The sequence below is a fragment of the Phalacrocorax carbo genome, chromosome 6 (assembly GCF_963921805.1).
Source record: "Phalacrocorax carbo chromosome 6, bPhaCar2.1, whole genome shotgun sequence".
Classification (NCBI taxonomy): Eukaryota; Metazoa; Chordata; class Aves; order Suliformes; family Phalacrocoracidae; genus Phalacrocorax; species Phalacrocorax carbo.
This window is the reverse complement of record NC_087518.1, coordinates 46,453,092-46,470,795: the sequence shown is the minus strand read 5'-3', so window position 1 is coordinate 46,470,795 and position 17,704 is coordinate 46,453,092. Positions and strand designations below refer to the sequence as shown.

Genomic DNA, 17,704 nt, shown 5'->3' with positions numbered 1-17,704 from the left:
GCTACCATAAAATGCCTGTTAATAAGATTTATCTCATTAATACGTAGCAAGTATTCTTGTTACCAGTCTTGTTAGAAGTGCCAAGAAATAATGGCTAAACTGCTTCTAAACCTAGAGATGGCTGCTACAGGGACAGAACAAGTTTGAGGTACACAGGCAGGCAGAACACTGTACCCTATGCTGCTGCCCCATGTGACATCTGATCCGTTACTCAGCAGCCTTTCAGTCTCCAAGGAAGTCAGACCTGGTCCTTATCGTGATCCAGCTGAAATGAAATGCACTGCCAGTCCATTATAATCTCATTGCTAGTTCCAATGACTGCCTAACGGTTGTCTTCAATGTAAATCATAAGGCCTCTAAATGATGGCTGAAAAACATGTAACATGTAAGGAAACTGAGTTATGCATATTTTCAGAGAGGTAAATGTGGAATATCTCACTCTTACAGCAACTGATATTTATGAAGAAATGGACCACATTCTAGAACAAGAGATGAGAAACTGCTTTGCAGGGACAGCTTCAAAGCAGAGACTCTTCAAAGCAGTACATGACCTGACAGAGCTGGCACTGCCTATTTTACCTCTACTACACTGCTTGCCAATGCCACATTTGACAGTGGAAAAAAAAAGCCACAAGGTCCATGTCCCTTTTCTAACTTAAAAAAAAAGCTAGGCACCACTTTGCAGTGCTAAGAGTATCTTTTCAGACGAATACATCAGGCACAAGATAAAAGGAATGATGCTTCCTAGGGGAGGAACAGTATAATGCAAATCAGGGATGGAGCATTCATTGACCTTGCCCAAACTTTTACAAACACAGCAGTATACATTCTGAAGAAGAAAAAGGACACAGAGCATCTCAAGAAGCAGGTTCAGTTTCTGCCTTTGTTGCTGGCTCAGTGTGACCACAGGCACCATTTGCTTAAAACAAATGTCTCTGTAGACGCCTTCTACTCGCCATGAGAGCTGCAATACTGATCTGACTTGTGAGGTGTTGCAAGAAGATAATTAATTACTTGCAGAATTCTGAAGGTCCTGCTGGGAATCAACAGAACGGGAAACATGAGGCAAATTTTTTCAGTTTCAGAAATCTTGTTTCAATAAACTCCAGTTTACTCTTTCCTCTAGGAGGACTGGCACACAGGACAGACAGGTGACATTTTCAGCACCTGCCCATGGTTAATTGTTTAACTTTTCAAATAGGGCCAGTTTTAAGTTCCAGTGCTGTCAAATAGGCACTCAGTAACCAGCAATATTCACCAGTGTGAAAGTCTGGGAGCAGTTTCACAAGACCACCAAATAGCAAGGCCAGCCTACTCTCTGAGGAAAAGGAGGATTTGTTCCACAGGATGAGGAGGCAGTATCTGCTGGGCTCTGAAGGAGGTGTGCAAATATACAAAAGTTGATATTAGGACATTTTATATTCACACTTACCAGGAGGAACAGGTAGCTCAGAAAAATTAACTTTTCTCCCTGCTTTATGGGCTCTTATGGCATCCTGGTATTGCTGTAATCAAAGGCACTCAGTAAGACATAAAATGAAGCTGACTATAAATTAGCAATCATCTGTATTTAACCAGCAAAAATATTGCAGAATACACAGTGTTTTGCTATAGTATGTGCATCGTCTCTATTTCTCCTTCCTTTGAATGCTTTACAGCTTCCCTACTGGAGCTCTTTTCAAACAGAAGGACAATACACAGATTACTTCAGCCTTTAAAAAGTCTTCAGCAAGAAAATTAATTAAAATGGCTTTGCTGTATGCAAGCAGCTTGCTACATTTTTGTTTTACCTTGGCTATTCTCTCGTGCATCCTGCCTTTCCGATCATCCCCACTCGCCTTAGCCTGTGCTGCTGCTGACTTGTACTTCTCAAGCCTTTGCTGCAATGCTTCCAGCACTGTTTCTGGCTGCTGCAGGGAAGCTTAAAATAAGACAGAAAATTAAATGCCACGATTCAGATTTCAAAACATGTGAGCTGCCTTTTTCCTCCCCTTCCTTACCTTCTGCAGAGACAAAAACATCACAGCAAAATCTTACTATGAATATAATTCTTCTAAAGAAAGTTTATTAACTTCTACTTCCATTACTGATCCAGAACAAAAGTACAGATGGGATCAGCAGCAAACAATATTCAGGAGCATTAGCTAGGTTTACTCAATCCTGCTTGCAGTTCAGTGGAATAGGGCAGACCTTAAAGTGCCTTCCAGCCCTGCTATTTTTATGTTTTACTACAGAAATCCAGAAGTCTTACCTGGAGCTACTTGGGGATGAAGTTCAGGTGTTTTAAGATCCTGGGAACTTCCCACCAGAGCTGGTACCTTTTGCTTGGATGGACCTTGTATATTTCCTAGGCTTTCAAGATCTGCAAAGCAAGGAAAGCAGAAAGCTTCACAGAGTGTTCTATAAACACCCATGTTACTCAGCAAACCATGAATTTGATCACATCATCTTCCTGAAAGCTTTTTGACTTCAAAACAGTATCTGTGTGGCTAGGTAAGTCTAAGGTTCCCATTATTCAGAGAAAATGCTTTATAATAGAAAATCTCAAACGCTGATTTAATTTAGGTTAGTGCTGATGGAGTGGAAAGAGGGAAAAAAAAAATAAAACCAGTTCAAGTATTCTAAGAATTCTCTCCCCAAAATATAACTTGGTATCTTGGCAGATGGAAAGAGTGAACAAGATTGCTAATTGACTAAAATATCCTAGTAACAAAAGATGTGCTGAAAAAGAGAAGCAAGTAATACCATCTTTCCAGACACCCAAGTTTCTGGCATTGTATAACAGTCGTTATTTCAGAAAGCTACAAAAAATCCACTGCAAAAATCTTGCACTCTTTAAGGCAACATTATATCATGGGTGAAGTTTATCTCTAATGCCATTTGGTGATCATTTTGTAACTTAAGGAGTCATAAATCTCATGATTTATGGAAATAAAAAATAATTTAGTTTCTTCAAATAAAATAATCTACTAAATTGTTTAAAACACTGAGTTGCACAGACCAAATAATTGTTAGTGATAATAGCAGATCTATTTAAAACAAACAAACAACAAACAAACTAACCAAACCTCTCTTAAAAGGGTTGATGTATCTTTAATATCGGTAACTAGCCTTAAGGTTTAGATTTTACCGCACTGCGATCTGTTCATTCATCTCTGAATCTCAACATTATGAACTTCAGTTGAAACACATAACACCATCAAATATTAGAGTAAACTTTAAGAATGTGCCATTACCCTTCTTTCCCTTCCACTTCACGTACTGGCTGCTATTAAGTTATAAAAATAGGAATACTAGACATCAATACCTACTTGAACTTGTAATTCACAGAGAGTAACTTCAATATAAATAATGATACCTATTTTTTCTTCGTTGGTCTTGATTAGAATTTGAATATGCAGTAAGCCTCAGACCTAAGTGGTCATCTATTCTTCTTACAGTTTTGCAATCAAATTCAGAATCTCTCCATTACAGCACAGAGACTTCTAAAAGGGTTTTTGTAAGATGTACCTTACCCTGAGGAGATGGAGGCATATTCTCAAGGTCTATCGGCTGCCCACTATCCAAAGCTTCCAGGATGACATTAAATTTCTAATGCAGAAAAAACAAAACAGGAGATTTTTTCTAGTAGGTCCAAGCCTTGCTAGCTGCCACAACGAATATTTGGCACCCAGTGCATACGGGCACAGCATAGGGTATGTTTAGCATTCATGATTTCTTGCGTGCATACTTTGCCTGCCTTCATGTATTCCTTCGCTTTCTCCAGGTCCCCTTGCTGCTTGGCTTTTAGAGCTGCTAATTTGTACTCCTTCTGCCTTCTAAGTAGTAGTGCTCGTGTGCTGCTGTTCTGGAGATCTGTGAGAATGCAACAACACCGAGACTTACACAGAACATGCAAGATATGTATCCCTTGCTATGTCCATCTATCCAAGCCTGAATTAGTCGTCTTTTGCTTTCAATCACACAGCCATCCTAGAGTCCTTTTTCCTCCATTCTCCGGAAGTCTGACCAGAAATAACAATCCCACTTTTCCCAGCTAAAAGAAGTCTTTTAGTCAATATCTCAAAACTCTTTAAAGCTTGGAATCCCACATGTCACAAATACTGAAGGGTAAACTGAGGCACAGTAAAAATTAAGTGGAAGATACTGATACAGTACATACAAGAGCTCTATAAAAATAACCGATTCCACTGCCAGAAATTTAGCATCCCACTGGCAACTCTGAATCATGCAGCAGGGAAGTTCCAACATAAGCAGTGCTTTCCTACACCATACCAATACCAAGACAGATGTAGCATTAAAATAATGTTGCAACTGCTTATCCTCTCAGATCATGGTACCTGTTTCCGTGATAGGACTAGAAGCAGCACGACCCTGTAGAGACTCTGATTCCAGATGCTGCATTGCCTCATGAGAGGTCTTCTGCTCATCATCTGCAGCAGGCTCAGCTTTATTCTCTGGTAGGACACTGACTGAATCTCCTGAACTCTCTAGCTCCACTCCTGTGGCTTGAGAAGAGCGCGAAGAACTCCTTCCTGTTGCAACAGGAGGTGGCATTTCTTCCTCATTGATTTTTTTGCCTTTCTTCACTGCAGCCAGCATGGTTTCCAGTGCCTGGCAGAGATGGAGCAGCAAAGTTGACAGGCATTTTCATCAAACATATTACTAGCATAAAGTCATTAAAACACAAACGCATTTGCTTATTTGTGATGGGATCTATTACACACACCACTACAGATTGCTACACTTTAGCTTCCTGTTTTTCTGCCAGGCCAACTTCAGGGCTAGTGAAAGGTGTCCAATTATCAGAGCAACACAATGCAAATAAATTTTTATTGCAAGTACCTCAACACCTAGAATTATTGGATAGCTGAAGTGGTCCACTAAGCTTTGTCACAGAAATTCACCAAGGAAGCCATTTATACCAACTGTAGATGCATTTTATGTCTTTAAAACAAAATAAACCACACTACTCTGTCACCGCCTTTGTGGATTCAGGGAAAGGAGGAGTCTGCATACCTATTTAATGCAATGAGAAAAGCCATTAAATACTACACAGAAAATGGAGCTTCAGCTGGTGACCTATGGCAAGCAGCTCTCACCATTTGTAACACGGGTTAACTGCTGCTCATTGTTTAAAATTGTTCCTCCACAACAAATATTACCTTCCTCAGTATTTTTTTTTTGTTTAAGGGTCAGACAAAAGACCACCATGTACTTTAAGCCAAAACAGAAGTTTTACTTCTTTCATCTTTCACAGAAACTGAAATGGAAGCACAGAAAGATGACTACGACAACAACAAAATCTCATCAGTGCCAGAATCACTGCTATTTTTGGTTAGCCATGACATTGTTTGACCTACTAAGCAACAGCGGTAGAGATACTTTGGTCTGCATGTGAGATTGGGGTTCAGACCAGTACAGCAGCCCACACACAGCTCTCCCTTCAACATGTGTGGGATGACCGACTGACTGGAAGTGGAATTAAACACTGAGATTAAAGTTCACAGTTCCAAGAACTACATACAAGAGATACCTGTACATGATTTGTTGGCATGTCATTTTGTTAATTAAGGAACTGTGAGCTGTGGATTGAGATCTAGTCTATTACCCTTAGCTACACTGCTTAGGCACAGGGAAACTCCCTACCCTGAAAAACAATGGAAGTGGCAAACAGTGCATTAAGCTTCATTATCGAATGAAATACGCTGGTTTGCCTATCCCTCTTGCTCCCTGAAAGCTCAGGTATTTTCATGTACATTTCTTTCAGAGCTAGCAGGCAGTGGACACATACAGACATCTCCTTTCTTGTGCATTTCTTCCCCTGGGTTTGGCCTCAGTTATTCCCTTTGTACCCTAAGACACCTGGTAGCTATAGAGACATTACATTCTTCCCTCAGTGGACAGTGCTGAGCTATAAAGCTTTGCTCAACAAGACAGAGCTGGCTGAGGTGATGCAGGAGACCAGATGAAAGCAAAGAGGGAAATAAAGGCATTCTGCACAGCGGTAATCACCAAGCACTACCAACGAACTACAAGCACGCCACCTGGCTGAAAATATGCAAAGCTGAAGAAACTGCTCCTTGCTGCAATTTTTAATTGCATTATGAAAAATCCTGTTCTATTAATTTTCAAGCACAGCCAACACACTCAGGACAAGGTATCACCTTCCTTTGTCTCACAGAACTGAGTGGAAGTTTAGCATCTAAGGGAAAGCATCAGTGGTGAATTTGAAGGTATATGTGCTAGGAAAGCTCCTAAACTTTGCTTTAAGGTAACACTGAACAGTCATCACAGGTCAAATTCAGATCTAGATGGGTGGGTTTAACATCAGCATTTACCACATACCCTCCCTCCACCTACCACTAGCCACATTCAACAGGAACAAAGCTGATACACAAAAGGCATTTGAACTTATGCTTTAGCTGTGTATTTGCTACACCAGATTGGCAGTAAGTAACAAGAAATGTTTTTAAACTAACTCAAGGCAGCATATTTATAATTCCTCTCCCTTTTCAACAAATTCACACATCTGGAGAGACTCCGAAATACACTTTATAGAGAAGTGACTTTGCCTCCCTCACATTCACAGACCTGATGAACCCAACTTACCTTAAGGCCTCTTTCGTATCGGCGTATTTTGGCACTCTCACCTGACTCCTTTGCATTAGAAATTGCTGTCCTATAGTTAGCAATTCTCTTCTCTATTGTCTGTTGCAGCTCACTGGTAACAGCAGGAAGTGAGGTGGTCTCAGAAAAAATAATAAAACAAATCAAGAAAACTTATTTCATCCAACTATACGAGTTTTCTCACAGCACTGCAAAACAAATACTCCTCTTCTACACACACTCCCGTTAAACAAAAGCACAAGAATGAAACAGTCTCTAAAACAGAGCAGCATTTGTACTATGCTAACCATCCCTGGATCCACCTCTGGGCTTTCCCTCAAAGGCGTAATAGAGAAGAATGGGTGGAGACATTTAGAAAACTCACAGTCACAGGGTAATTGGAGCCATGTGGTTAGGGAGTAGGTGAAGAGAACAGTAAAGTCTCTCAAATGCAAACAACAGAGGGTGTGAAGAGGTATTTTGGCACAGATCTTGACTTTTTCCTATTTTTAAAACATGCTAGTTTACTCCCCTCTGGGGTTCTTCAACCTGGGTTTACTACAACAGCTCTTTTTCCTCCTCCTACAGCCTGGAATTAGTTCGGTGACAAAAGCAGCCTAAGCAAAGTTACAAATAGCTACTTATAAACACTCCACAGCTACAGAGACCTTTCAGATGGCTACAGATTTATCACCATTATCTCTGTAGAAACGCTCTCAGACCCTTATTAATGGGCCCAATGCACAAGGGCACTGGAATCTGTAATACACAACAGAAACATGGCAGTAACTGAATAAAGGATTTGACTGCATGAGGACTGACAAATTAAGCTGAGAAAGCTAGTACTACTGAGAAAAATTCCACAAAGGTCTCAAAGATGCTGAGTTATAACAAGTCTCACAATTTCAGTATACTGCTTAACGCTCTGAGGGGAAGAAATTAACTCTGGAAGCCTGAACTGCAGTCTGCATGCTCATATGTATAATGAGGGACAAGACATGCTTGATTCCAACTGTTTACCTCCTCAATTCTATGCTAACATGAAAAAAATCAGTGAAGCTGGTGAAGGGTCTGGAGAGCAAGTCTTATCAGGAGATGTTGAGGGAGCTGGGGTTATTTACTCCAGAGAAGAGAAGGCTGAGGGGAGACCTTATTGCTCTCTACAACTACCTGAAAGGAGGTTGTAGTGTGGTCAGTTATGGTCTCTTCTCCCAAGTTACTAGCGATAGGACGAGAGGAAATGGCCTTGAGTTGCATTGGGGGAGGTTTAGATTGGATATGAGGAAAAATTTATTTACTGGAAGAATGGTCAGGCATTGGAACAGGCTGCCCAGAGAGGTGGTGGAGTCACCATCCTTGGAGGTGTTAACAAAATGTATAGGCGTGGCACTTCAGGGCACGGTTTAGGAGGCATGGTGGTGTTGGGTTGATGGTTGGAATGGCTGATCTTAGAGGTCTTTTCCATCCTTAATGATTCTATGATCATCCCCTGAACAAAGCAAAAAATTCACCTATGTCAATACAGCATTGGTTTCCACAGAGAAGACAGCAATAGCGTAGTTTTTCCTTCCTTGGAGGACCAGACCACCTCTCTAAATCCTTGTTTGCAACCTTCATACAAGCTGCATGACAACAGAGATTCAGCAAAACTGGCAGTAACATGAAGCTCTTTCCTACCTGTGGCTGCAGTTCAGGTTGGTCGTTTTCTGGTTCAGCTGTGGATGGCTCCATTGCTATCATTTCATCCTCACAGGTTCCTGTCTCACCTTCCACCCCCAGAACTTCTTGCAATTCTGCCTAAAGTAAAAGTAAAAGCCAACAAAAGGCTCTTCCTCAAAATTTTCCATTTCCTCAAAAGACAAAATAAAACCAAGTCTCAAGCTCCAAAACCTTTGGGTGGACCTTGAGCCCAAACAGAGAGTCTAAACAACTGATATTCTGATCTTTTTTTAAAATTTTATTTTATTTTGTATTTTTAAATGAAACTGGTTCCACTTTTATTCATAACAGGAAGCCAGATACCACTCAAAAGCCACACTGCACCTCCAGGATCACCACACAAGTTTGTGGCTAGAGATCTCAAGCTGGAGAAGTTCAGAGAAGTACTTCTACAAAGATCATTCAAACCCAAATTTAAAATTTCCAAAAAGCGTCTGTTAACAACGGCAGTCAAAAACGCTGTTTAACACTCCTTCCCTAAACCCCACCAACATACTGAAATGACAAGGAATTTCATGGGAGATATTCTCTCAGGCCGAGCACTACTTGAAGCAGTAGCAAAATGGTGACAGATATCGCTCTATGGAGAATGTCCCTGGCTGTACTTCACCAGCTGACATGGAATGGGATTCCCGCTGTCCCCTCCACTTCTCTAAAACTCTCACACATATGAATATTAGCTAGGAAACTAATTTATTCCAGTATGCAGGTGTTGGGTCCTACAATACCCTATATCTAATGGAATGTTTTTGCAATATTTTATCTTCCCAGCACAAAGTTAACAGACATTTCTGCTAAATTCAGTTCTGTTTTAAAATAAAACCAAGCAACCTAAGACAGTAAAGATTTTTGCTAACAAAGTTATGCATACCAACAGGTCTGTATCCTTCTCCAAGTCTTCATCATCTGCTTCTTCCTCCTCATCTTCATTCAGGTCCTTCATACACTCTGCAGCCATCTTTTCAATATGATCCATAGGCAGAGGAGCTGTAAAAAGAAATCACAAGGAGCCATAAACCCTAAGTACCAGTTATGCAGTCACTGGATATAAATTTGAAAGGAGTTGCTACCAGCTGAAAGAGAGCAGTGACTTCTCCTCTTGCTGCCCCTTTATCAGATAGCATCATAGGTAAATACGGGTATATTCATGAATAAAGGACAAAGACTGGGGAAGTGAACATCCAGGAAAAAAGCAATGCTAGTCTTTCTGAGAGTGACAGTGAAGGCAGGCAATAAGACAAGGAAAATGGCTGCATCCAATAACCTAGCTCATAAATTAAATGTCAGGGAGAAAATGTCTGTTTAATAATACAAGGAGCCTGAACGGCAAAACCATAAGCACCATGATAGATTAGCAGGTGTGGTGGGTACAACAGTGGTCAGAAAGCGTAGTCACAAAAGAGAAAGATACCATGGTAGGTTTGCACAGTAATGACATTTAGGACTGACTAAGAAAGAGAAGGACTGGATGAAACAGCTGCTTCAGGGAAAAATTACTAGGAGTCACCTCAAGCTCCTAGGCTGATTTAAGATAGAGATAAGCACCTCTATGATGTTGTTTACAGGAATAAGTAGTAACAGAAACTCTGTAATTATGGAAGACTTCAATTTTCCAATGAAAAATTGGAGAATACTACTATTCTTGGATGTTACATCAAAACTGTACTCCTCAGTTAAGATAAAAATCCATGGTGGCACAAGAGCACATAAATATAAACCACTGATGAATAAATCTGATTACAAGTTTCTATCCATGAAAGGGAATTACTGTCCGCAGTGGGAATAAACACCTGAACTAGTTTTAAGCTGATGCGAGATATTTATGAAAGGCATTTATGATGTGATTGTCATCAACGTTAACGTTGTGTTTTTATTAACAACATTAGCATCATGTCATTAACAAGGCCTTTCTGTTCTGTGTCCTTTGTCTCATGCTGTCTACCCTAACAAAACATGATTTTTTCCTGGTGAATTTTGACTGACAGAATAAATTCTGACCCCATATGGAACAGAAGTGGTCCACATCCATCCATCCCTGTGCCAAAAAACTATTTCTTTCTCCGAGTTCTATCCCTTTTCTTCTCTCCCTCACGTTCAACTAATTTGAGTCTAATTCCCAGAGATCTGCATGTATGGATATGACCGAGTTAGCCCAACAGTCAAATGCATAAGATGCAGACACTTGCATTAAACATCCCATTACCCCTGCCCATAAAACTTCTGTTTGTATTTTCTTTCAAAGCCAAAAATATGTTATTGTGTGTATTACAATAGCACATACAGCCACAAATCAGAACAGAATTCAAGGCATTTACCATAAATAGTGCTGAGCTCAGAGAGTTCCCAATCAAATTATAACTAACTAAATCACTGGAGTTTTGTAAAGGGTCTACATTACACTTGAGACTCCCACAGCCAATCTGTTTTCTCAGTCTACAGTCTTAAGCACAAGAATGTCGCTCTCTCTCCATCTCATGTTAAATGGGGTACATATTTATACTTCGAAAATGATGACACACATTAACATCAATTCTAGAGACATACCGAACAACACAAGCCATAAGTCAAACTACTGGTTGTTAACATGACAAGCAAGAAGGCACAGCAAACTATCCATATGTTTGAAGACAGCAAGAAAGGAAGACAAGAAAATCTTCCTACCTTGAGAAACTGCTTGTTTTACACATCAAACACTACTGCAAAGTCACACTTGGCATAAAAGAATAAAATGCTCCGAATCAAGGCATCATACTTGTCCTGAGCCCAAGCGCAGCAGCAGAACACTGGCACAGAGAACTGCTAAGCAAATCAGAGAAAGTGCTGTTTCTTCTGCCTCTCTAAGTACGCTTCCACATTTTCTGCATTGCTGCCTCACGTCCATGAGATTTTCCCTTTTCCAAATCTTTCTTGGCTTCTTTGTCTTGCAATTTCTCTTCAAGCTTCTGGTCTTTACCCTGGAAACTCTACTTAATTCCTCTTTGCCAAGTTCTCATCTCTACTTCATGCTGTGCCAGCCACAACTTCCTTAATTATCAACTACCTCCATGCACTCTCAAAGGTGAAGATATTTGCACACAAATCCCAACTGTCCACGTAAATGCCTCTGATGCTTCCCTGTGCAGACATATGACTGTGACTCACCAGTGTCAGTAAACATTGAATAAAATACAGATCTTATTTTACAGTCAATTTAAATGGGTCTAAAATGGATCCCGTCATTCCCCCGCATTTGCTGGATCAGCTGAAAATTAACCCACACACAAAGCTGTTTCTGTTCAAATAATCTAATTTACCATATCAGTGCTTCAGTACCTATATCAGACATGTTGCTCGTATACTTGACCCTTAGCAAAACTCTGCAACTAAGACAGCAGGCCATATCCAAAGGCAACTGATTTTACTTCAAGGGTCAGTGTCCCTTACATGGAGCCCCACTAGAGGCAAAACAACCAACCGAGCCTCCTCGGATGGTTGGTTCAGCTCTAACCCAGTATGGCAAGTTGAGACTAGAATTTCAAACGCCTGAGTGGCTGACCAACTGGCATTTATGTATTACAGATAGCAGAGATTTCTGTACTTACGATGTTGCAACAGTATAGCTTTTGCGGCCTGCATCTTTAAGCTAGAGGGAGGGATCAATTTTTTGCCCCCATCAGAGCTCCAGAACGTAAATCCAGGAGTGAATTACTGCACCTTGTGCCTAGCCAAGAACCAAGCACTAGTATGTATTGTACTTCGTCCCTTTTTTTCTGTCCTTCTCCAGACAGGATCTGTTTCTCCCCTGTCCTTACTGTACTCTCCTCCTTTCTAGGCACTGACCTGCATCCTGCCCCTGCCATGTCCCCATAACCACACTGTACCAGGTGTCTCATGAGTCCCCAGTGCCAGCTGTCTGGTCATTCATCTTCCACATGCTTCTAATCTATATACTCCCAATTGTACCAGGAAAACAGAATTGCTGTAAATGATTTTGGAAAAAAGTTTTGTGAGCCATAACACATATCTTTAGAAGGCATAGTAAATGTTAACTTCGCACTGTCTGAAATTTCATTTCCCTCTTATGAATAAAGAGACTGAAAAAAAACAATAAGTGACATGATCAGGGCCAGAAGGAAGTCAGCGCTTGGAAAGCTGACAACAATTCACGACAGCCGACACCCTCCTCCTGACACCCAGATTCATCCTCAAAACACTACTCCACATGTTTTAACCATGAGTAACCTATGTCCATTGGCAGAAGTTCTCCTACTGTGCTTATTAGCTTTAACGGTGTACTACAATCTTGAAATCTGGAGAGTGGAAGTGGTTTAGAATTTAGTTTTAGAATCAGACACTTCCTCTGTCTCTCATCAATTACAGTGTTTAGACAGTAATTTTTTCTAAAAATCTTAAAATTCTTAATTTCCCTGCTGCTCTGTGTGAAATCCCCTCAAATATTACAGATAAAGTAATGCTGAGCTGCAAATAAAGCTGTAGTTGCACTAACTCTTCTTTCCAGCATCTTTTGGCATACCCATAAGCAAGGGTAGATCGCATTCTCCTTGTCCCATCTCAACCACTTGCTGCCAACCTCTCCCTTGCAGCCATAGCAGCTTTCAAATAGTCAGGCAGCAAACCAGATCAAGGAACTGATTCAGCTGAAAACCTAGTACAACAATGGAAGTTTATTTTTATAGATCAGTTTCCCGAACCAGCTCACCTTGCAGCTCCATAAATACGAATACCAGCTTTGAGGCAGAGAGCATGCTCACTAAGGACTGCCCCTCTCAGCAGCAGCCTTAATTTATAGTAGATTACAGCAATCCTGTAAAATACTACGTAGCTGCATGCAAACACTATCAGATAAAATTAACAGACGCTTAAAATGTTAAGAATGGTAATGATCCATTCGAAGAGATACTAACCTCCTGCATAAGACAAACTACAGGATTCTCCCAATAATTCCACCAGTTCCAGGATCTCCCTCTTAAAAGGGTATTCAGTTGTGGTTACAGAGTCCAAGTAACTAAAAATGTAATGCTCATTCACTAAATTCAGTCTTTAAACAAAGTCTTTAAACAATAACAACCAAACAACCCACCCCACACAAAACCCACAATTTCCATTTTGAATTAATCTAGCACCTACCACCACTTTTAATGACTTCATATGCTAAATAAGCCCATGTTAATTTAGTCATTAAATTGGCTAGCCATCATATACCTTTTTCATATGTCTCCAAGAGCGTAGAGGGAACAAAACCCTCTCTGACCCTTTTGGTGGAGTACCAACTTAAACCTTTCAAAGTAAAGGAAAGTCATTGCAATTTCAGCTTCTATCAGTGATGAAAAAACATTTTAGATAAATCAGTGACTTGTAAATAGGTACTTTTAATAAATTATTCAAGTTGTCAATAAATAAAATCCAGATACTTTAACTTACTTTTCCCTTTTGGTTTTGATTTCCCTTCTTTCACCTTTGCTCCTGTGATAGCAGCAAGCTCTGCTTCCAGGTCCCCATCATCCCCGCCTTCCTCTGCACCCAGCAGCATCTCCTCAGGATCGAAATCTACAAACAGCCCCAGCTGGAGCCAAGGGAAAATGAAAAATAAAATTAAGAAAATACTGCAGTTAGAACAGAGATGACACTCAAAAATATCACCCTACATGGTTTATTTAAACGTTTTCATGCATTCTGGATTCTGTTAATTTTTTTTAAAGCCCACTATCATACCACTATTACCAAAACGATGCATACCAGGCAACCATAACTGACGTAATGTACATAAATCTTAACAAGCCACAACTACTTCCTCTAAAACTTTATAAAATCAACAATTTCTTAAGATCAAGCCTATCTAATAGTCTGACATAACAAGGTAAAATACAATTATGTCTGTTATACTGAGCCTCATGAAGCAGATATCATCAGGGAAGTTCCTGTAACAGCTAAGCTAAAAAATATTCAATCATCGTTCATACAATACGGGTCTGACACGCATATACAGGAGAGATTTCACCCTTATCTCTTGGAATAACCTATATTTATGTATATGGAACTGCTCTGTACTTCTTGTTACCTCAGCTGGTAAATCATAAACACGTGGAAAGCCCATGCACCACACACCCAGAGAAACATCGCCATTACAAACCCAGGAATGCCTACATTCCACTGGGGAAAACAATCAACTGTCTGGAACAGATCATCAGCTAATATTAATAACAGTAATCAGAATTTGAGAAAGCAGCGGGGGTTATCACTCAATTGTTGTAAAAGATGCCAAAGGACAGACGCATCAGAGAAATCTCTGAGGTCTTAGTCTAAAAGGTATTCTTCTGAGATGCCATTTTATCACGATTTTCATATTGCTGATTAAGATACTAACTGCCCCAGAAATAACATTTTTATTCAAAGTATGCTATTAACTGAACTAGACTCATCCTATGAGGGGGCTAAAGTAGCTTTCCTCAAGACTTTTTCAAAGCATAAGTTCCTGTTGGCTTATTCGTCTTCACATGGCCAAGTAGGCAGCAGTTCAGCTTCTCTCAAGCAAAGGAATAAAAATCAGTTGTCATTATTACAAGGGTTAACATTCTCCTCCTGCCTCCGAGGATCTAAGTGCTGCTGGAGGCCGAAACTGCCTGACAGTTTATAAACTAGTGATAATAAGTAATAACAACTTTTTTATTTAGCCCTGTAGGAATCAAGGTGCTGGTGACTACTCCCTCGAAGTATTTTGTGTTCCTCTTTGAACCCTTTTATAATCCCAAAGGAAAATGCAAAACATAGCTGAGAAACACCAATTCCAAGGACCAGGAACAGTATTCAAAATCAGCAGCTATTTGTTTACTACCCCTGATCCTGCCCTTGACATCCTGCAAGGCACTGGACAGATTGGTAAGCCAGCCTCTGCCTTATTCATCTCCCTTCCATAAGACAAAAATAATACATTTGCAGTCTTGGATAGAATGAAGGAAGGTCAGGACAAGACTTAATCAGGAAATATTTATAATGGTGATCTAAAGATTCAAGTTTTACACAACACAGATAACCTTTTATCGATGTGCAAAATGGATCAGGAGCACACGTGATCTGTTTATTATTACACTGCAAGTGGAGAAAGTGAAACGAGTGTCGTAATGAATGAAGTCAAGAACAGAATTCAACAGTTCTAGCTCTAAGTCAGTCTGTTCAGTAAGGCACATTTCCAGTTAAATTAATAGTATTAAAGAACTGGTTAACAGCAAGAAAAAAGGTTACAAAAAACTTGCAGTTGATATACTACATAGCACAAAAACAGTTTAAATTAATTCACAAGTGAACAAGCCATTAGTGTATTTGTTTCAAGAAACAATCCTCCATGCTGTAAGACAGGCTGAATAACTAACTCTACTGAATTGCAGAAATCAGCCAAATATGTTAACGAGATCCTTTATTTACTCTTTATCTTTTCTGAGCACGGTTTCTTTTTTTGGAATGGGGAAAGATATTTTCACCTTTAATCTTCTCCCTTGTTCAAATGAGCTAAATTACATACTACCTCTCCAACTGAGAGATGTAAACTTTTATATTAGAGCAACGACAACGTTACAGATCTCTAGCTAAATCGTTCTGCCTCCAGTATGAGAATACTGGTTCCTAAGAAATCGCCAAAAGAGAATATCTTAGTTATTTTCTTGATTCTAATATCCTGTTCCAATCTCTCTTCATATTTCCCTGCATTCTTATCAGTTATTCCTCCTCTGTATGTTAACTTGCCTCTATTTTACCTTCAAAGGTTTCTAAAGTTCCATTCCTGGTTCTAACACATTCTTTACATCTAACTGTACTCTGTTTTTTCTTCCACTATTCTACACAGAATTTTGCCTTGGCTCTATTTCTTATTTGGACACTGTTGCCTGACTTCCTACACCTGCCAACCATGACTAAATCATGTTTAAAAGTCTCAAGGCTTCCAAATGCCTCAAGTCTCAAGCCTCAAGCCTTTCAGAAACCCCAAGAGGCTTCTGAGGAGGTGCAAGAAAGGTGCACCTTCTGAAGAGATGCAAGAAAAACCTCCATGTGTTATTGAAGTTATTATTAAATCTCAGTGTAGCTGGGGTAGGAAACTACTATGAGCATGAGTCATGAGGTCTCATGCAAAGATTACAGCATTACAACACGTGGCTTCCCTGCAAGACCTCCACTGCTGCATATCAGATATTTACTTGAAGAAGAATGTGTTAAAGGAGAAAGCAGGAAAACAGGCACCACACGAGTGTAAAATTTTTCACAGTACTGCAATATCTTACTAACCCATGGGAGATGCCAGCAGGAAAACAGCACCAAGAGGCCCGAACGAGACTACCCTGAAGAGCAGTAGGAGGTTTCCTTACCTGCTTCGCAACTGCAGCTCCCTGGCCCTTTGCCTTCCTTACCTGCTTCGCAACTGCAGCTCCCTGGCCCTTTGCCTTCCTTACCTGCTTCGCAACTGCAGCTCCCTGGCCCTTCGCCTGAGGGCTTTTTTTAGGTCTCCTGCCAAGCATACTGGTTCACGAATTTCGGAGGATCGTGTCTCTAAGGGACTGAGAGCACATGCAACCGAACGTCAGTGTCTCCACCTGCCTCGGTGCGCTGCACACTGGGCGAAGGCAGGCAGCGCAGAGCAGGCTGTGCCCAGACCTGCCGCGTTTACCGGCACCCCCAAACACCGCGCAGCGCCAGAGTGCGAGAGGGGTTACGCGCTCCCCGGGGTCCGTCCCCGTCAGCACCGCCTTCTCCACAGCCGCCCTCCCCCGGGCGCCCGGCCGCACCGCGCCCCTCCCTCCGCCCGAGGCGGCTCGCACCCGGCACCGCCCCGTCCGGTCACGCAGAGGCGGGGCTGCGGGACCCCCTCTCCGCCGGACCCGGCGCCCCGTGAGGGCGGGGCAGGCCCGGCCCGCCCCGGCGCAGGGAGGAGCCGGCGGAGGCGATAGGCTGAGCGCCCCGCAAACACCCGCCACCTCCCGCTGAGGGGCCGCCGGCGGTCTCCGGCTCACCTCGGCCTCCCGCCGCCCGCCCGAAGGCGCCCGCGGAAGCAGCGCCCGCCCGCCACGGGGAGGCCTCGGCCGCGGCTCAGGGGCAGCACGGCGCTTGCGCGGGGGGCGGGGCCCGGCCCGGCCAGAAGGGCGGAGCCCCCGCCTCGGAAAGCTGCGGCGCTGGTGCTGGCTCGTGCACAACTACGTCACGGTAACGAGGCACTAACGGTGAGAACGGGCGCTGGTCCTTGGGCCAGCCAACGGCGCCGTGCTGGGGGGCAGTCGGGCAGCCGCCCGCCGGCTTCTCATCTATTATCCATCTCCAAATTACTAATATATTTTGGTAACAGTTTAATTATGAAAGCAGACTTCAACAGACCTGCACTACCTGAGACAATTTT

General features: G+C 41.7%; 1 protein-coding gene across 3 annotated transcripts in view; it reads right to left on the bottom strand.

The window, feature by feature from the left end:
• Positions 1 to 17,424, bottom strand: part of CC2D1B (coiled-coil and C2 domain containing 1B) — a 35,624-nt gene extending 18,200 nt beyond the window's left edge. Inside the window, exons 1-12 of one of the 3 annotated variants that reach the window (XM_064455087.1) lie at positions 17,325 to 17,424; positions 16,767 to 16,871; positions 13,750 to 13,891; positions 9,200 to 9,315; positions 8,287 to 8,406; positions 6,613 to 6,750; positions 4,341 to 4,614; positions 3,731 to 3,855; positions 3,516 to 3,591; positions 2,252 to 2,362; positions 1,791 to 1,921; positions 1,433 to 1,505 (exon numbers count right to left, since the gene is read on the bottom strand). In XM_064455087.1, the coding sequence (XP_064311157.1) occupies positions 1,433 to 1,505; positions 1,791 to 1,921; positions 2,252 to 2,362; positions 3,516 to 3,591; positions 3,731 to 3,855; positions 4,341 to 4,614; positions 6,613 to 6,750; positions 8,287 to 8,406; positions 9,200 to 9,315; positions 13,750 to 13,891; positions 16,767 to 16,832 (1,372 nt within the window). In that variant the 5' untranslated portion in view covers positions 16,833 to 16,871; positions 17,325 to 17,424. Of the gene's footprint in view, positions 1 to 1,432; positions 1,506 to 1,790; positions 1,922 to 2,251; positions 2,363 to 3,515; positions 3,592 to 3,730; positions 3,856 to 4,340; positions 4,615 to 6,612; positions 6,751 to 8,286; positions 8,407 to 9,199; positions 9,316 to 13,749; positions 13,892 to 16,682; positions 16,712 to 16,766; positions 17,137 to 17,324 lie in introns of those variants that run through there. The other 2 variants (XM_009514396.2, XM_064455088.1) reach the window with 2 other exon arrangements.
• Positions 17,425 to 17,704: the final 280 nt, after the last annotated feature.